The 21,025-nt window shown below is 44.0% G+C and overlaps 1 protein-coding gene across 10 annotated transcripts in view; it reads right to left on the bottom strand.

Annotated features, from left to right (window-relative positions):
* The window catches only part of Rbp6 (RNA-binding protein 6), a 531,138-nt gene that overhangs the window by 136,808 nt on the left and 373,305 nt on the right, over nucleotides 1-21,025 (bottom strand). For all 10 annotated transcript variants that reach the window (XM_070658102.1, XM_070658103.1, XM_070658098.1 and 7 more), the window contains one exon: nucleotides 12,473-12,565. In XM_070658102.1, the coding sequence (XP_070514203.1) occupies nucleotides 12,473-12,565 (93 nt within the window). The remainder of the gene's footprint in view (nucleotides 1-12,472; nucleotides 12,566-21,025) is intronic.

The following is a 21,025-nucleotide window of genomic DNA, read 5'->3' as shown; positions in this document are numbered from 1 at the left end:
TTCGGTAATGAAATCAAAACGTCAAAGAACGAAAATATTAACTTCCGTAACAGATAACGCAAAAAAAAAAAGAAAAGCTTATCTTTATAAATAAAAAAAATCGTAGCCAGTTTCTTATATTACAATTAAATCGAACGAAAGTGACGGACAGGTAGCCGCGGGGGAAAAAGGGGGTGAGGCGAGCGCGAGCTTACGTGCTGCGCGCTAGGTATATTCCCTCCACTACTCCCACTCCCGCTCTGTCCTTCTCCAGCAGTCGCGCGAGCACATGTACGCATTACACAGCAACCGCGTCTCTGTGCCTAACGTGATATGTATTTGCGTACAACGAAAACCTCCCGGCGTTAGAACTATCTTCTCTCGATCCTCCGTGTGAGGAGAGCACGTGCGAATGCGTCTCCTTTCCTTAAAGTAAGTTATTTCCTTACGCGTTCGTCTCTCCAAAGTAATCTTTTCATTTCAGAAGTGTTGCGTAGACTCGCGCAGTTTTAATTAATTATCCGGGTTTTTTGTTTGCAGATATCCAGTGCGAGGACGAGGTCCAGACGATCTGTGAGGAAACTAGCCACTCTGACGGGAGGTCTGAGAGGAGGAGAAGGCCTCGGAAAGGCATCGTGCATTGACGGAGCTACTCCGGAGGTAAGAATCACTTTATTGAAACACATAACTAATAGCTTATCGTAATGGAAAAGTTTATTTTTAATTATTTATTTAATATACCGTTTAGAAACGCGTGCATTTTTTTTAAAGACTGAATACTTGTAGCATCTCTATAATTAAATTATATATATATATATTTTTTTTTTTTTGTTTCAGATCGACGCAGCTGCATCCACTGCCGTCTACGAGTGTCGTTACCGCCGATAGTAATAATTATACAAACCGCAGCCGGTTCGTCGGGCGTTCTCGCGAATTCGTTTAAGTAATCGGGCGTGTGATTTGTTACGCGAATTTGATAAACGGGAGTGCCGTACCTCATCGTGCGAATCAGTATTAAATACTTTGTGCTTGCGATTGTAACTTCACCCGGTCGCGTTCGCGAGTGACTTGTGCGCGGAAGGATGACTCGACACGTCCCATCTGAGAGGAGGAGCAGGCCCGGGACGGGCATCCTGCATCGGCGGAGCAACTTTTAGGTAAATATAAATTTTTTTTTTTTTAGAAAATCTTTATAAAAATAAAATTTTATCTTTACATTAATTTAAATTCATGTCTACATATGTTTTATTTTATGTTACAGTCACCGGCAGAACTCTACAACTCCGCTGAAGCTCATGCAGATTGGTAAGTCGCATGACTTTTTTTTCGTAGTTTACAGTTGCGGTCTCTTAGAAAATAGCGCGCGCGTAGCGCCCTGATAGTTTCTTTTAGTTTATATAAAATAAATGTTGAAGAAAATTAAATATCCGGCGAGAAGTATGTGACTTGAAATATTTTTAGTTTCACGGCGCCTTTATGTTTGCTTTATGCATCGTACAAACAGGCGTTACAGAAAATAATATAAAAAAGAAAAAATAAAAAAAATGACAACGCATCGTATCAACTGTTAGTACGTCGAGATATATCGGCATCAATTATTCCAAGTTTAACGTTCTTGGGCTTGGCATCGCGCCTGGCGTAGCGATGCTTCATTCCGCGTAGCCTCGCGTCCGGAAAACGGAAGAAAGTTATACGCCACCCCCGTAAGACGTATTTGTCCCGTCGTCCTCACGTTGCGCGAAATAATATTAGCTTTTGTAAAATATCGAATCCAATTCCGTGCGTCGTATTTTCAAAAGTGGCACCGCGCGGAGTGACGTGTCCCTACGCTTTCGGGATGATCGTTTCGAAATAATGTCGTCAATTTCGACGCAATCGGTACGAGGTGGAAGAGAAGTCCAGCTCTAGCGCGCGGCAGCGCTACTTGAAATACGAACGAGGGACGGAGAGTCGGTAGGAAAAGGAGAGAGGCGGGGCACGGCCAACGGGTTCTACATAGCTGTAGCGAATTATTTGCATAAACAAATTTCACCAGAAGCGAATCCAACATGCCAGCGACGGCTCGCTCTATCCTCTCGCTCTGTATATGCAGAGTGGCCTCGCTCATTCCTCTCGGCAACTATATTTCCCTCGTCCTCTCTTCCGCGTCTACGGCCATTGCGATTTCCGACTAATTAGATTAATTCGAGTGGATTACTTTCGACGAATATGCAAATCCGCGACGAGCGCGTGTAAAATTTGACGCGGAGTCGAGCCGCAAGAAAGGCGTCTGATTGCGGGCGCGCGCGGGGTACGGGGTGGGAAGCAAGGGAGGGGGAGGAAGAGGGATTTGAACAATTTAATTCTCGCCTCGTTCTATCTACATTCGTAATTACCGTTAATCCAACAATTATTGATGCGATTAAATTACCAGCCTTACTAACTTACTTATATCAACTTTCTAACGAACGGTAATTCTCATAAATACAATAAGATCCGAAATAAAATCCGCGGCAATCTGCGATATAAAAAAAAAAGATATTTCTTTCGGGTTTTGAAGTCGAGCTTTCTTTAAAATTGTTACGAGCGGATCGATGCAAAATGAATAGAGAAATTTCGCGACGTGTCGGCGGGACGGAGATTATGTAACAGAATTTTAGCGCGGGACGTAACTATGGCTCGCAGTTATATACCTTTCCGAAGGGTTGGGGAAAAACGATGTCGGGGGCGGTCAAACGCAGCGAGCATCCGGGCCAGACGGGCCGAATGGGCAATCAACGATCGAATGCCTCATGCGGACGAACCATTATTCTCGTCCAATCGGCATTGCAACATGAAACACCGGCAATTGCCCGATAAAATCATTATACGCCTCATTACTTGTCAGCTGCAAATGCTCGTTGTCTGCCTTTTAATTTACAGCCCACCGCGACGATTGCAATTTCAACGGGGTAGGTGTGTTCCTTCGAATTCAGCCGAAGCGGCGCTCTCGCGGGAGAGACGGGAAGGGGGCAGAAATAGCTATTTGGCGGAAATGCGATTCCAGCTATTCAACTATGCCGTTTGTAACGTATACGCGAATCCGCTGTTGCGAGCATCGAACATCGGAAAAGAGGGGAGGGGACCGCAGAAATTAATAGCATTAAATAAAACAACCGTATATCATATCGCCGATCGGTGTTTGGCTTGTCAGACAACGTCTGCTTCGGAAATACCGCGCGCTTTTGCGCCAGTCCGCGAGTTTTTCGATTTTAGCGCATTTAACGGCAACGTTCGTTCCTCGCGAAAATTTCAATCGGCGCGTTCTCGGGATTCGACGCGTGAAACAATGCCGGACACTTCGCGCGCGGCGGACGATAAAACGATCGCTGACGGCCGTACGAAACGACGGCGCGAGGTGTTTCGAGCGTCGATAAAGCGCGGGTTAATTGCCGAATAAAATTAAACAGTAGTTAAACCCTCGAGTCTTGAGTAATTATAAGAAGTTATAAGATGCCTCCCTTTCTCCGACGGGGCTTGGCTTTTCTCCCTTTCCCCTCTCGCCCTTTCCTTCGCGCGTAGAGTCTCTTTCCTTCCCGCGCGCTCTCCTTCATCAACCTATTTTACCCTCCCGCGCAACCTCTGTCCTACCTTAGCTTCCTCTTAAACGTACTATCCCCGGGGGCCGTTAACTGCAATCAAAGTTAACCTGAAGTTATGGGGGAAAACTGCAGAACGGCAGTTAATGTTTAACAGGACTGTTAACTGAAGCCTCTCGTTGCCATCCTCCTACTTTCAGCACTTCTCTCCCCCATCTCACACGTATCCGCTTTTTATTTTATATCTATTATTAACAGATTTCTTCGTGAGGGTGCGTATCAGCGATAAAAGCATATTTTTTTATTTTTATTCTCTTTTTTTTATTTTCTTTTGGTTGTAGATTTTTCGTTTCCTCTTACTTCGTCCGCTTGTTAATTAAAGATTGATGGTACACAAATAGTAATTTAATGATAAATAAAATACTGAGTATTTATTCGAATCAAAAAACGTTATCGTCGCGTCGATATATTAAAAAATAACAAACCGTTGATAATATAGATTGTCCTTATAAAATTGAAATGCGGATTATTTATTTCGCGTAAAAATGTAATTTAAGCGATGCCCGCAAAATAATTCGAAACGTTCCCGATTCCCGGAACAAGTAAGTCGAACAAATAAACCAAGCGCCTGTAAAATATCGCGTTGCTCGCGCAATAGGGCAATGAGAATCTTCCTCCATGTATTACTTCGGCAACTTTCGGTTACGATAATAATTACGATAATTACAAGAGCGCACAAACGGCCGGCTCTCTCTTCTCTCTCTCTCCGCTTCTCGCGCGTGCTTAACGGGGAAATAAGGGAACAAAACATGCGGGTTTAAAACGGCGCTAGTTCGGCGGCGCTAAAACGGCACTTCGCTCGGAATTGTTCGTGTCTGTTCCATGTTCCGAAACGGCCGGGCAAATACTTGCGCAACACGGACCGTGTTGTCTGAGAATGTAAATGGCCGCCGGTTTTCGCACCGCTCGGCCCCGCCGCCGCTAGAACAGAGCCGGGATTTAAATCGATTCTAAACAGATTTCGCGAAACCGCGATGTAAAATAACGTGAAGCAAGTTACTACGGTTTTATGTTAAATATAGCGTAATCTCGGAATCGGTAATCTTCTTAACATGGAGATAGCAAAACAAAACGAGTGTGAAGCGACGTTAATCCCCAAAATGCCAAATCCAATACGAGATTTCTAATATTGCCTGATTTTAATTTAGTTTGCGATGAATTATTAAAATTTAATTGGAAAACTAACTGAGGAAAGTTATGAAAAATAATTAAGCTACTTTGATAAGGTAAATAATTCGCAAAACACGGTTATTCTCATGCCGCTTCTGGATCTGCGATAATAAACAATTTTGCATCGGAAAATATATATGCCGCCGGTTAAAAATAAAAAAGAAAGAAAACTCGAATATAAATAATTTTTTAATGTATTTAACGGGATAAAAAAAAAATACTTATTTCAACTGTTTTTTTTTTTTTTTATTTAAACAAAATTTTTCTTTTAATGCGCCAGTAGATATTAATATTTCTCTCAAATTGAGGAAATGAATGAATAAACACCGTACCACTAAAATTCAGCGCTGATTTCTCAAAACACGAAATGCAGCGTAGACTTTTTAACGCTGTTGTTCGTTCCAATGTAGACACCAATAAAACGTAATATCTGATATATTGCAACATCAATCAATGAGAATTGACATACACGTAATATACAATGAAAATTCAAAGTAAATAATTGTGATACCGGATAAACGATAAGGATTATGAATACCAGCTAATTATAATAATGCGCGGATAAATGAATAGTGGCGTATTTACATTTACGTAATTACCGAAATCATGAATGCGTTAATCAACGTGACTAATGAATTAAATCCTAAAGCTCGAAAGAGATGCGATCGTAAAGCGGAATTGCGATAATTAGGCAACACTCAATCCCGTTCCCGGAGAAAGAGACGCAGATAAATCAGTAAAATGGTATTTGTTGCACAATGATCTAACGCGTCGTCGCTCGGCGCGTCGGTTGATATCATTATTCGCTCTCTGCGCCTCGCATTTGTGCACACGTATTTCCGAAAATATATATATATATATACACCTTTCGCATTTCGTAGCACGGTGTGCTAAGTGCGCGCGTAGCAAATCGGAGTCTAGGAAAACATTATTTCTCCGCACAACCGTCCCTCGTACAGCCGTATATCTGTTTCTCTCTGGTTTTTCTCTCTATTCATTCGCCCTTATTCTATTTCTGTGTTAAAGCTGAAGTAATTAATGACGCAAATAACGGGGATTCGCGAGTCAATTGCAATTAGTGCGGATTCTAATCTAAGAGATCGTGAAATCTCCTGTAAAACTTTAGCAGCCGAGAGGAGACTAATAAAGCAATTCTCTCTCTGACATGGAGCGCGCGTATATATTTTCTCGTACTCGTTCGTTCTACCCTTCGTAGTCACGTGTCCCAGCGTGGGTTTTTTCTGTTTTTTTTTTTTTTTTTTTCTTTCTCTCCTGGGGTGCTTCAGCATACGGTGCGCGGTCCGCTGGTGATTAGCGTGCTCATTACGCCCGACGCTAATGATGCTTGCATCGCCAGACAAAAGCTGTGTGTAGCAATCATATGACGAGCTTATCGGAGAAATAGAATAGAGCGTTCCTGAACCCGAAAAATGTATTCCAAATGGAATCAATAATTAGTTTTGCGTGGCAGTTGCAAAATAAGTGCAGAAGCGAGGAAAGCAAGAAAAAAAAAAAAAAAAAAGTAATTTGTAAAGGGATGCACCACTCAAGTCGTTAATTAACCAGATGTACTCTAAAACAACACGGTAAAAATTCGGTAAACCTGGCGGGTTAACGCGGACGAAAGCGTCACCGCGAACGTGACGCGGGGCATGAAAGTAACATATGTAACAAGGTAATAAATTGTCATCTGCTCGGTGGATTTAAGAATTTCCCGACTGGGAGCGTAAAAATGCGCGTGGTACGATTTGTGGGCGACGTTAAACTTCTTCTCGTGACACGCGCGTGATGTACGATTTCGCTACGAATCGGCCTCGAGGAAACGAGGCGCGCGAGAGGAGGCGGAAGGAAACGCGAGAGAGCGTGATCTCTTTTTCAGGAGGGGGGGGGAAAGGGGGAGGAAAGGAGGGCGGTGGAGAACGCGTCGCCTACGGTCGTGCCGAAATACGGGGAAATTAATAAATTGCTCAAACTTAAGTCGAGCGTCTCCCTTCCGGCCCTCCCTCCCCCTTTACCTCCCCCGTCCCTTTAAGTGCCGGAATAAAGGACCCTCATAAATTTCATTCCGCACGCCCGAGCACCCTCGCCGGAGCGAGAACGGGCGTCGGTTCCCTTCATCCCCGAAGAAGGAATGCTCCAGCGCGCGCGAGCAGCATCGCGTCGGGCTGGCACCCGCCATTCGAGCCTGAGAAATTTCGAAAGAAGAAGCGGAATTACACTCACCCGACTCCCTTCCGTTTCTTCCGTCGTCACGCCCGCGAAACGCCCGAGATATACGCCCGTCTGATAAGCGCCATAACGTGATATACGGCGGTTACGTCGCGACGACGGGAAAAAAGCGCTCCGCGAAGTGCTGTTACGCGTCCGTTCGCCCGTTTTCCCTCTCTCGAGGCAACTAATCCCGGATATTTCCGCAAGCCTGGACACGCTCGCGAATTTCGCCCGGGCGAAATCGAGCCGAATCTGCTGGCATTTTTGCACCCCGGTGAAAATAATAATTACAATCAAAATAATTCTAGGTTAATATTAATAGAAAAATTTTTCGAAAAAAACGAAAGGTTCGAGCCTCTGTTTAGTCCGTCCGGTACGGTTTAGCGCGGCGTTATCGAAGAGGGATTTGCATCTGGAGGAACCGAGAGATGTTGACATTTCACGGTAAAGCGATCTTTCGCACGCAAATAATGGCGCTGCATTTTCAACCCGGTCGGGATGAATGGAATCGGGGATATAAGGTCGAGAAAGGGGTACAATGGGCGCGACTCGAGCCTTATCAAAGAGCCTTAATTGCATTTTTATCGGGGATAAAAAATGAAGCATGAATCCGACAGCGCGGTCCAGCTACCAATGTGCCGGCCTGGCTTTCCCGGTTCGCGGATTGGTCGAACGACGGTGATGTTGGCGGATATAGAATAGGTGACGGTAGTGGTGGCGCGAAGGGGACCGGCGGTAGGGGTGGGCTGCAGGGGAATGAATAGCAACGTGAAACAAAAGCACCGGGTTACAAATGGCGTGTATTCGCGACGGCATTGTTTTAAATGGCTGTCAGACGCCCGGAATTTATCCCGTTTTGCTACGTGACAAGCGCCATTAAATTTATTTATTCAGCCACGCAGTCGCACAGGTTTGCAGACGCAGGAGAACTCCCAGAAGTCCCCGGGTACCCCTGTCCCCCCATCAACCACTCGCCCTATCACCTACCCACCCCCGCACCCTCCCCCCGTGTTCTACAGGTGAAAACGAAACGGCGAACGAATATTGGAGGCATGCGCGCGATTGCAAGTGATGTATTGTAGACTGCGGTAATATTCTGCGCGGAAAGGAACAAAACGAGAATATCCGAACGCTGGAAATATTATTTATTGACGAATATAGAAGCCGCTGAGAGAAACGCGGCTGGGCGCGGAACGCAAAACTGTTTATTTTTGCTCTCGAATTTTGATCGCAGGTGAATTCACGCTGGCTGTAATTGAACGTAATCCGGCAAGAAAGTGGCCGTTAAATATTGCTGTCTCGGTGCGTTTATTTTAAAAGTGCATTAATAATCGATTCGCGTAACGTGATTATCCAGACTCCGCCCGCTACCGGGGTTGAAAATAAAATTTGCAACTTCCAAAATACGCAACTCGAGGATAACGAGCATCGCGTTTGCGAATTTTAATTCGCGCGAATCCTCTTACGCGACTGTATCCGATTTCACACGAAAGTGATAGAGTTAATGCGGCAAACAACTATAGAAAAGCACATTATTTTGCACTTTCGAAATAGAACGACCATCAAAGCTCTCGGGACTGTCATTCGCGATCACGAGGGTGCGGTGATTACCGGGCACTTCTCGATATCTCAACGAGCGAACTTCATCGGCGGCGGATCAATGAACGGTCTCGTTGCCGCGGAAAATTCGTCCCTCGGCGCGGGAATTCAACGCGGCGGGTCTTTGCCGGAGAATAAGGGACGCGCCCGACCAGTTTTCGAGGTCCATATCAATTCTTAATTTCTTAATTTCAAGTCGGCCGTTAAGTGCGGCGCCAAAGAGGTCCTTGCTTCGATAACCGTCGCGCCGGTTTCCGCGTCCCTTGCCTGTCTCGTCCACCCTCCGTTTCCGGCCCTTCGGCTGCCGATGAAGGAAGACGCCGGGGGCGGGAGGGGGAGGGAAGGGAGTCGAGAGCGAGCGCAATTAAGCTCTCGCTCTCTTCGGGGATCCATTCATTTTTCAGGTAACGTCGCCGGACGGCCTCATCTAAGTTTTAAATCGCGTGCTGGCGGCGGTCTATGATACGCGACCGGCCTTGGGCAAGGGACGAAAGGAAGGTAGGGCCGCCGCCGCTAGTTTATGTATATCGGAACGAGATTTGCATTCACGCTAACTATTACACTCGACTCTTTTCCCAATTTTAACGACGACAGCGAGTTCCCGTCACGTAGATATTTTTTTACATTGGCGCACGTAAGTGGGGAGAGACTTTTGTTTAGTTAAATTTGCGCGGCGTCTACGCCGCAAGGATGTCGGGCGGGTAAAAATTAAAACGACAAAACGTCAAACCGTCAGATTAATCCCCCTCGATGCGGCAAATTTAAATTGCTCGGATATTATTCCGTTAATTTCCCGAAAGAGCTCTACATTAATACGAATCTCGTCTTATTAGGTACCATAATAAACTGTCCAATTTGTACGAATTAATTTTTAAATAACGAATTTATATATGTATAAATGACGTTCCCGAATGCCGTTTAATTACATTAAAATCCAAGTTGAGATCGAGATAACGTAAATTCATAAAACACGCGAAAAGACCTAGGTTATAACTTATTTAAAAGCAAGCTAAATATACATGAAAAAAAAATATATGTATATATATATACATAAAAAATATGCGCGAATTTTTCAGTCGTGAATACGTTGTGCAAATATTAAAGCAAAATGGTAGTTTCTGAAAAGTTTCATAAGCCAGAACGTGCAATGAGTATAACGCATTTCCCGGCAATGCCATTAGCTTTATCAGCTGCCTCGCGGTCTAGCTATTTCATCGGCAGAAATCTCCCGCTTTTGCCCGCGCTCCTCCCGTGCTTTCGCAAAGCAAAAGTGGAATCAGATAGGTATTGGCTAGATGGAGCATCGGAATGACCTGAAGAGACCGACGCGCGATGGAACTTCAGCGCAGGGACTTGTCCCTCGCACTTGTGTGTTTATATTCCAGGCACGAACGTACTTTACAAACTCGCGAGTCGCGAGCTCGCGCGCCAGATCGTCAACATCCACCGTATAAAAAAAAAAAATAAAAAAAAACAAACAAAAAAAAAACCCACCCCGAAAGCTTTTTAGATCGTTATCGAATTTATAAATCACGCAAATGGTAATTTTTTTGCGTGATACAAACACGTGGTGCGCGTTGCTGAACATTACCGAACGCAAAGACGTACGTAAACACGAAAGCCCGATGAAACGGCAACGGGGCGGTTAATTTTGTAGGTCGGGTGGGAAAGCGTACTTTATAAAGCTCGGTTTAAAATTTTCATCCTTCACTTTTGTCGTCCCCGAAATCGTGAGTGCGAGAGCACAGCGCGACCGTGTACGTACATTCGGGATGCACGTAGGCGTGGACTTGAACTCGTGTATATATGCCCACGTGTATGCGCCCGTACGTAGGAGTCGAATTCCGAAATGGCGTCATGTACGTCCGCCAGCGCGCACGTTCACGCCCGATGGTATCTCCAATGTGGGTCACATACATAGAAGGGAGAAGTCCGGCCGCTACGAGCCGGAAACTCTGCATTCAAAGCCGAACGAAGGACTTTTGGTGGAGAACGAGAGAAACAGAGCGCGCTCCAGAGAAACAGAAAGAGAGAGAGAGAGAGAGAGAGAAAATAGAAGGGAGGAATTAGACGTGGGCTCGAGATAAAGATAACGACGGGTTCTGATATCTCAAGTCAATTTCTAGCTCGTGCCGCGCGGACAAACGCTTCGTGCGCCGTGGTGACTTCCATTTTTCCTCCGTTCCCTCTTGCGATTCGCCGACCCGACTCCACTACCCTCGATCTTTCGAAGCCACGTCGTGTCACCTGAGAGCCAGGCATACATACATATATTACGCGCCGGCCAAGATCGGGCCAAGTTTTCCAATAAATTCCTATATCCGCCGGCTACATCTGCAACGGACGACTCGGGGTCGTCTTATTACGCGAGTATTCGGCGACGCCGAATTTTCCCCCGTATCTCGAGTCCCCGTCGATGATAAGCAGCATCGGTTCTCTCCACAGACGACCGCTCCGTCGCAGACTTTAACGGAACGTTACGGAAGGGCGTGTATGCACGCCTGACCGTGACAAGAAATCAGATTCACCGTAATGGAAAGACTATCGCGATCTCCACGCGTGGCATACTTGTTTTTATTGCGACTAATCCGAAACGAATTAAGGTTACCGATCGAAAATTCATTTTTAATATCTGTTTTGGCAAAGACGATCCGAATAAGCGCCATCCGCGGGCTTTTAATTACAAAATCGCATTTGGCCGCAGCGTTCCGAGCTGCCATAGGTTCTATTAATTTTACGACGCGATCTCAGCTCGGAAATAATATCACCGAAAATTTCAAACTTAATAACTATTACTCCATTCTGCGTATTAGAATCAGTTATTATTACTTCCTCGTGAGAAGTCATTTAGAGCGACCGCGCCGAAATTGGAATCCAAGTCCGCGCGTGTGTTCCATTTGCCGGCGCTCCGAATTCCGATGAATCACTTTTATCGAAGTGAAGAAAGCCGCACAATAACGCGGTTTCAAGATCCCGATAAAAATTTAATTCAACACTTTAATTTCGTTCCCTTCCTTTTCAACCTACTTCACGCGACTCATACTCCGAAACAATCCCCCGGCATGTGAAAGATGAGGGGAAAGTTAAACACGTAATTTTCGCGATAATACGATTAACAAAGATTGACTCTCTCTCTGTAATCTATGAACGAGTTAGGCAACCAGAGCGAATGAGATCATTCACACGTGAATAATATTATGTCACGCATTTTGAAACAATCCAAATAGCAATGCCCGATATCACTGTTATGAGCCATAACGATCAAAATTCATGGGAACTGCAGCGAGGCAGAATTGTCGTTGCGCGCCGTTGACGTCGTGTAAATGGAAATGAGTGCACTTGTTCGCCCAAAAATCAATAGCGTTCCGCGCGAAATGGCCAATAAAATATGCAAAAGTACTAAACAATGTAAATCCCATGAATCACAGTCGCCGACAGTGCCGCTCGATTTTGCGACACAAGAGGAAATGGCGAGGATGTGCGATACATCGATAATGTAACCAACTGAAATGATAGTCAATGATGTTGCCCGTGGCTCCGGCGAGACGTACCAATATGTTACATTATGCTGGTACACGATCAATTTTACATAGTAAATTTTATTCGGCGTTGTTATAAAAAGTAAATGTCCGAAAACCGAAGGTAACGCCCGCAAATCAAAGAAAACAAAGGTAGATTAAGAACACTAAAAAAATAATGCCATACGGGCGTTTCTTAAGGAATTTTTTTTTTTTAATTAAATTATAACGGCATCGGTAATAAATTTAAAGTATCATTACTTTCATATTACCGCTGACTAATAATTTTTTTTTGCTTTATTAAAATCCGTCAAATTCGATAGTTTTAATTTCGCGATACGGAGTAACGTGATAAATAAAATTAAATTTTGTACTTACCGGACCAAACTGTTCGAAGTAATTTTTGACGTCCTCCAGCGTCGTCGGCGCCGATAATCCCCCGACGAATATCTTCTTTGTCCTTGTCACCATCTATAAAAAAGAAAAAAAGGACAAAGAGAAATGAAACTTTAATTGAAATCGCAAAAATAACTTTTTGTAAATTAAACTTGCTTTCGGGATAAATAAATGAGAACAAGCAGCGGCGCAGCTAACAATGTTCTAGGAAAGGTATAATAAAAATTTCGACGCGACGCGATCGTACTAGGGAAATTGATAAGAAATCCATCAAATATGAATGATTTGTGTCTGGATGTGCTATGACATTTCCAGGTAAACTCCTCCGCTAGCGGTTCTTGCCGTTGCTTTTAGTCTTTCATATTCCATACCTGTCTGGTTATCGACAGAAAAGTCGTAAATAATCGACTCGGCTGCATTATTAACAGTCGAAGTTACGCTTCAATATAACATACCGCTACGTAAACACGGAGAGGAGGCGCACTCGCGATATTTGTCTCGTCATAAAATTTAGAAAATAGGAAATAGATTTCTCCTTCGCGGAAAACCGCGAGCCTTGCAGAGCGAGGCGGAAAAGAGCTAAGTACGTTATCCAGATAGCGTTTTAAAGTATGAGATAAATCTGAGAATAAAGGTCAGGGTCAAAATCGAAACGTCACCGAGAGGCGCGCTCGCAGCATCTGAGGCTAATCCGCGGATTCTTATCGGAAGTGCGTGTCGCGAATCGAAGGAAAACGCCGACGGAATACGCGCGACGTCGGGACGAGCAATGGGAGACGGCGGTCGTACTTTCCGAGGTGGCTGCTCGCAAGCGAATCCAAGACGCGCGACATCGAATTCTGCATTCGATGCGATTACAAGCTGCACACGGAACGTGACGTCTTCGATCTCCGATATTCCTCGCGTCTCCTGTTAGATATTGAACGTCACCACCCACGCATCAGGAACCACATCAATCGGCAGATATCAGTGCGGTATGATAATATAACCGGTGAATTAGATATGGAGATCGCGAGAAATTCGATTAGTATTTAAGGACCATCTGATCGATTGCAAGAGCGCGCGCGCGCACATTTACATACGCAAGAAAGCAGTGCGCCAGAAAATAGAAATCGTTAATAATAAAAATTACCCGTTAAATTTGTAAATGTAAAGCTTTGTGCGGACATACCTTCTTTCATTAAAAAAAAAAAAAAAACAAAAATAAAACAATGGCGCGGCAAGCGAAATACCGATCATTAATAGTCGGATAAACATTGCGAAGAAATTCGATAAAGGGAAAACTCATCGATTCCTCCGTGAAATCAACTCCAACAAGGTGGATTAATATGAGAAGCTTAAAGGAGCTGAAAGGAGAAAAGCTCGGGGAAAGACCAATACTTCTAGTCTTGAAATCTTGATAATACAATCGCATTGTAATAAAGCCGCAGGCAGACGAGCCGGGGAATGAAAGGCAGGAGTCGAACATTTTACGGGCGGAAGTTCCGTGCTAAGGAAAGGAAAGCACGATCGAGGTAGAAAGAAAGATAGGGAGGGAGGGGGAGTGGGAGATGGAGCGCGACGGAAAGGGCGGAAGAGGTAAACTCTGGCAATTTCAGTGATGGCTGGGCTTAGACATCTCTATATCCGGTGAGTAACGCAAACTCCCGGGAGGATGCGAGTCTTTCCACCCCGCGCGCGCTTCTGAACTCGACACCCCCTCCCCCCCTTACTCCCCGTCGTTTTCTCTAACCCTTCTTCAAAACCCCATGCAAACTCTCTTGCAGCCTCCTTCGTTCCGGCGTCCTTGTCTAAAAGGGAATAAGGGTACCGAGGGCTCCTCTCGCGAGGTGGGTTAATCAGCGAAGTGTATAAAGTCCCAAGAATAAAAATAAAATAGCGGGATCTCTCGAAAATTAAATAAACGATTCGCCTCGATTTCGTCGGCGGGAGAGAGGGCCCATCGCGAGGGAAAAAGAGAGAAAGAGCACGGAAGGATACTCGGGAATAAAGAAGGATATTATCGTGAATGGACAAGGTGAGGAGAGAAGCGATGAGAGGAAGGAGAGCTTAAACCAAGGAGGCCACTTATTCGAATGAAACCGCTACAGCCTTTCTTCTTTTTCTCTCGCCCCGGAAGCGGGAATTCGGCTTTCTCGCCGAAAAACGAAATCCAGTTTTGCATTTTTCCCCATTGCCGACCGCGTAATGAGCGCTTTGTCGCGAAGAGCAGGGCAGATTTGCGTCGAAATTTCACATTGCCCTCGTCCGCCGTATGAAACAAGCGTTTTTATACTTTTCCATTGTTCAAAATCAAAACGAAATGTAACAAAATATCGCGAATTAATTTCCTTTCGGTGGAAGCGTTGCCTCAAATGTTTTATTGCCGCTCTGCAAACAGACGGCAGATGTCCGTCGATCGCCGTACGTTTGGCTCGTTGATAAATCCGTGTGTTTAGCTTGAAATTGCGGTGGGGCTCGACTTAGCGGAATAAGTCAAATTCTCACAAGTACGAGACACGAACAAAAGATGAAGTCGCGAACGGCGGCGCGGGCCGCTTCTCGCCGCGGTTAGCCCGGCAAAGAATAAGGTGGAAAAATATAAGTCACGGGAGGGAACGCGGGAAGGAGAGCGGGGCCCCCTTGGGTCGTTAGCGGAGATAAGAGCGGATAGCGGTGGAATGGTAATGGAAACTCGGCGAGTTCCACTTATTACGCCGTAGCATTATGTAAATACCGGAAGGCTATTACAATTTTACAACTTACTAGGAGTGGCTTTATAGTTTCATCGCTCGAGGGAGGGCGGTGGGTGTAAGAGAGAGCCGCCTCATCTCTCCTTACCGACTTTTTGCTTTCCTCACTCGATACGCGACCGCGTATATGTTTCCGGCTCACCTTTAAAATTTCCACGAAAATGAAATCGCCGGGAAGAAAGGTCGAAGTTATCCTTCCCGCGCGCCGCGCTCTAGTTGCAGAAATTTAATATTCATCTATATAATTAACGTTCCGCAGTTTAATACGATTTTGTAACGATGCCGAGCTATTGTTTCACGTTTCATTTAAATATGACGCAGCTGTGATCTATTAGAATGCACGCTTTAAAAAAAAAAAAAAAAAAAAAAAACAAATAGTGAAGTTTGCAAAAATAAAATAAAACACAAAAGGCCGTTGCGTGTACGAGGGCGTCATTATCGTAAAAAATGTATTGCATTTATTGCAACAATTGGCTCGTAAAATAAAAACTTTTTTTCCCTCGACAAAATTATTGTGTAACGCAAATTACGAGTAGAAACGCAAGGTTCGTAATAAAAGGCACGCTTAATAGCAATGCACGGTTTCGTAAAAAAGAAAAGAGAAAAGAAAAAAAAAAAATGAGGGAGACAGAAGAAGACAATAGTCAGCGTGTCTTTTATTGTCGTTGGACATTATCATTCCACGTTATTGCGATGTATTCGTAAATGTCATAATCAGTTCCACGTTTTCCGCCGCGTTAATCCCCGTCGCCTTTCCTCAGCTCCGGAAAAAAAGAAAGAAAAAAAAAAAGAAAAACGCACGAAACGTGGTAACGGCAAGAAAAATATTAGAATAAACGTTAATCAGCGATCTCGCGTTCGCGCTTTAACAATAAAACACTTCCGCTTCCATTCGCGATCGTTTCGAGAGCTTAATCGCGCGTCCCGATGAAATCTCGCGAATTTGCATAACCGAGAAACGTCCGAGATCGCGCGCAATCCGCCAGCGGTACAGCACGGTTTTTAAGCGAACGCGTAAAGCGACACGCGCGTTATTAGATAGTGCCGCGAGATGCATACCGTGTATTACTTCGTGTTGCGCACAGAATAACGCTGTAATCGCATTAAGCGTAATATTACGAAAATTTTGCATTTCGCTAAACGGCGCTAATGCGTCCCGCGGCGTGTGTGTGCGTGAACGTCCGTGGGCGTGCACCCACGTGCACGTAGCAGAAGACTCGGAAAGAGGGAAATAAAATAGATCGCGCGCGCCCGTCGTTACGAATAAATTATCGTTTTCCGTTGCGTCATGTATACTATCAATTTAGCGATGCAATAGCTTTTGGTAACGTGTATCCCATGGTTGAATGGCCCATCTATATTATTACATCGCAGTACAGCGGCCAATCAACTCAACTTTAAAATCAATAACTCCAACGCATTGCAAATATTACTTTGTTCACTCGGCCCTTTACCAATCACGCGTAGGATACGGTATTCGACAACGTTACATTAATGAAAATGCATAAATATACCCGAAATATAGGCTAAATTTTTAATACCACCGGGCCAAACTACCCGGCCCCTATTTACGTCTTTGACGTAATTTCCGCGGAAGAAATTCAATTCCGACCGTATTTCGGAAAATTACATATATGTTTTTGCAAATAACTCTTAATTAATTACAGCTAATATCATTATTGCTCTACGAGCTTTATAGATGCCTGTTATGTAATTTTCTCGTACGATGCGCGCGTATCAATTTAATATGCGCTAATTGTCCGCCGATGTCAAAGCATTTTCAAACAGGGATGTGAAGGCGGATCAAAATTGCGTAGCACGGAATGATTCCGCATTGTCGTGAATCGAGGTCACAGGGACGAATAGGGCGAGGATAAGGTCGGGAGAGAAGGATATGCGGCGATAGAGAAAAAAAAAAAAAAAAAAAAAAAAAGAAGAGGAGGAAAAAAAAAATGAGAGAGGGAAGGAAGAAAAAGTGACGGAGGGATCCCGAGACGAGGTTCTCGCAACCCTTGGGATGATAACCGATTCGCCCGGTCTGTCCCTCGCCCTTTCGCCCTACTTTTTCTCTAGCTAGACCAGTGCCGGCAGAATCCACGGTCTTTCTTCCAGCCCTTCTGTCTCCCGAACGATCCATCCCCACGTCCTGAATCGCTCAGAAAGAATTAATCCTGGCCAACTCGGCGACTGCGGTCCCATCCGTTGTGGATAATGTCACTCGCTTTTGTTCTTTGACGTACTTGAATTTCGCCCTTTCGCCGAGTTATCTCAGTCTTACCTCTGTTTTAACGAAATCATTTGTACACAAGAAAAGACAAGGAAGAACGTTTATTGTTAAACGTGCACAATTCCGCGCATTCTGCCCATTTAACATACGAAATATATTAATCGCTAAGCGAGCATCTATATATATATATATATATATATATATATATATATATTTCTGTATATGTATTTTTTGGTATTTTCTTCTTGCTCCAAATAATTTGAGCTATCCGTTCTTTATCTATGCGAATTTCGTCACGGCGATCATACGGCGATCTCTCAAGATAGCGACATTTCACGATTTAAGTTACCGGTCATAAATAGCGAAAGGGGTTACGACGGCGGTAGGGAGGGAAGCGGAGGAAGGAAGGAAGGTTATCAGTAACCGAGCAGTAGGTAAGGCGCTCAACGTCGCTCCATAGCTCGGAGCATTGCTATCGCGTTGTCCAGTCCTGACCCTACCTTGCTCTAACTCCGGCTCTTGCTCTTGCTCTTGCTTTTGCTCTAGCCCCCCCCCCCTCTCCCCCTTGCGCGCGCTATAGCACGATTCACGAGATGCTCGCCGCAGAACGTGCTCTCACGTAAATTATACGCGCATGCCTCATCCTACGTTTTCCGGTCGGGGAATATTCCGAAAATTCCACCTCGCTTGTATCAACGTTGCCCCGCGCGTCGATTTTGCGAATTTAGAAGAAGCGAATTCGAAGCCTTCGTGACTGGAATTTATTAATTTTTTTTTCTCTCCCCTCCTCCCCCTCTCTCTCTCCCGTACGTGCAGAAAAACGCCTGCGGCATAACAAAGCGATAGTTACAGGCTGTGTTTCAATTGTTTAATATCAGAGGCATTCGCGCCGCTTTAAAGACTAACATTACAGGACACGAGGATACTTATGATAATAACTTTTAAAATACTTTCACCTTGAGCTATCATACATATTAATGGGCGAAATTATGCATACCATTATTACAAGAATATATATATATATATCGACGAGCGTTCCAATAAGAATGGGAGGTCGAGCCAATAAATTGCTGGACCGAACGTTACATATACTAGCACTCGTAATCCTAAATCCCACCCATTACACCCTCTGAACGACCGCAACCTACCACCCTTCGGCCACTATTCTGACTTAAACTGTTTGAGTTGCGACTTTACCGGATTACTACGGAATCTGCCAAACCCCTTCCTCGTTCGAGGAGTTCCAGCCCTAGGTGATTATTTCGAGATCTCCGTGCCTCCGTGTCGCGATATTCAAGATAATGTTTGGAAAACAGAAAATTGCTTGAACGCAACGTTAACGATAAATTACATCGGGAACGTTATGACGCTGCCGGTGATTAAAAAGTTAATTAACGTTAAACGTTGCAATAATTTGATCAATTAAATTAATTTTTGCGCAGAAAGTCGTATATAAATTTTAGAAAAGCGTACGCGATTATTGTTAATAAATTAAATTGGAATGGGAGAATAGAAATTAATAAAAGTAATTATCATATTGCGAATTAAAACAAATACTCCGGATACGCTCTTGTAAATATTAAATAATAAAATAATAATTGGTGTAATAAAGAGGGGAAATATTAATTTTAATGAAAGCTGAGTAGAGATTAGGATAAAAATTGCGCCCGGGACTATGTAAGGAGTTTCCCAAAGTCGTTTGCGTCGTCAGCAAATTCAAGCGGAATCTTAAAATAAGCAACTGCCGTAAAAATGCGCGTAAACGAGTGCGAACTCCCATAAAAGAATTTCCACAGTAGCCACTCAAATTTCTTTCCAGGCATTTCTTTCGCGATAAATACGCTTTTCGTTATATACTTTTGACATAATATTATAATACATTATTCCGACCAGATGCACTTATTATCTGCAAATATAAAAGCCTGTTTAGAAGAATTTTTATTTAACAAGAAATTTTTGCGAAAAAATAAAAAATAAAGAAAAAAATCTGATAAATTTCAACGGCGTCGCGATTGCTCCACGACTCGATATCGCGGTTTCCCGTACACAAAGACGCGAGATGACAGAGATTTCATTTTTTCGATGAAACTTAATGCCGATGCGTTCGGCTCGCGCATGATACATTTATTGATCCTGTGGCATCAAACGTTTACGAGTTGCTCTTTGAGGGCGAAGATGAAAGCGCTGACGCTCGACAAGTGCACATCGGCTTAAGCGCTTCTCTATTTCTGCCCGTGCCTTTGATGCGCATTATCAGGCTTTCTTGTTTTATTCGGCACCCGATATATCCGTGATCAACCTTTCAGACCTAACGGTACGCCGATACCAGAATGGAAACCGGTCCTGTATTTTTTTAATCCGCTCCGAGATTGTTTGTTAGAGGACACATCGTTGCGCTAAGCCTCACAAAATTCCGACAGCAGTAGAGAAATTAATTATCCCTCGCGGTAAAGTCTCGAACAAATTAATTTATTTTTTTACGAACAAAAAAATTTTCCATTATTAAGAAATCTCTTTTTTTTTTTCTTTCTTTTTGTTTTCAAAAATTCCCTCTTCCCCTCTCTCGCGCCGTAGTCAAAATCCGGGCGAAAGAAAATGAAATCCTGTGATATCCCCATGACGGGCAGAGGACGATAAAGGGGGATCTGGTTTTCTGAGTCCCGCGGGGTGCTTTTTATCGAGTCATGCCCGAGATTTCGGAGGCGCTCGTAAACCTCACCCCGCCGGGACATCGCTCCCTTCCGGAGTTGGTTGCGAAATAACCGGCATTCAACAGCGCGACGTTGAACTCGTCCACGCTGTAATGCAGTTTCGTTGACACGCTGACTATGACATTGGTTATGAGCGCACGGACTCGGCGACCATAAATCGCGCACCGAAACGATCCGGCCCTCGCAGGATCGTATTTAGAGTTAAGCGGCTTACGGGCTTTCTTCCATTTTGATTTAACAGTGGAGAAATGGCTCTAACTCCATTTGCACCGGCGTGAAAAATTGCGGCAAGACGCGATAACCAACTGCAGTTTGTAGCCCAATAAAATTGCGAACTTATCTATCCGTTACGAGCATACCGTCGGGTGCAATTTTCGAATCCGGCATTATTACGAAAGCAGCGAAAGAATGCTTGAATGAATATTTTAAATTAAATTTTTTTTTCTCTCTCGTAATGATTAAGACAAATCGGCAAAATAAATAATTCAGTAAAAAATAATTTTCGCCGACAAGTAATAAATATATTCCAACAGTTTTTATAATTTTTACCACCATTAACAATCTGTGGATAATTAAAATTTTAATTTCGCATTTTATTAAAAATCTTATTAAAAAAGAATCGGCAATGAAAGTGATAATGAAGTTCTTTTTAAATTATATATACATCCGTTCATTAATCTCCATTTCTTTTGTGCTTTCTATTCTTTCTGAGAATTTTCTACACGATCGCGTATCTAAAGAAGTTCTTCTCTCTTCTCCCTCTTCCCCCCTCGCTATTCCTGTCTCTCCTTAAAAGGAGTGGGGATGTAAAAGGACATAATCGCGCATCTAAGCCGTCCGAGCACGTAGAAATTCAATAGCGATC

Source organism: Cardiocondyla obscurior, linkage group LG06 (assembly GCF_019399895.1).
Source record: "Cardiocondyla obscurior isolate alpha-2009 linkage group LG06, Cobs3.1, whole genome shotgun sequence".
In the NCBI taxonomy this organism is placed as follows: Eukaryota; Metazoa; Arthropoda; class Insecta; order Hymenoptera; family Formicidae; genus Cardiocondyla; species Cardiocondyla obscurior.
The sequence above is the reverse complement of the archived record's forward strand: the minus strand, read 5'-3'. Positions and strand labels throughout refer to the sequence as shown.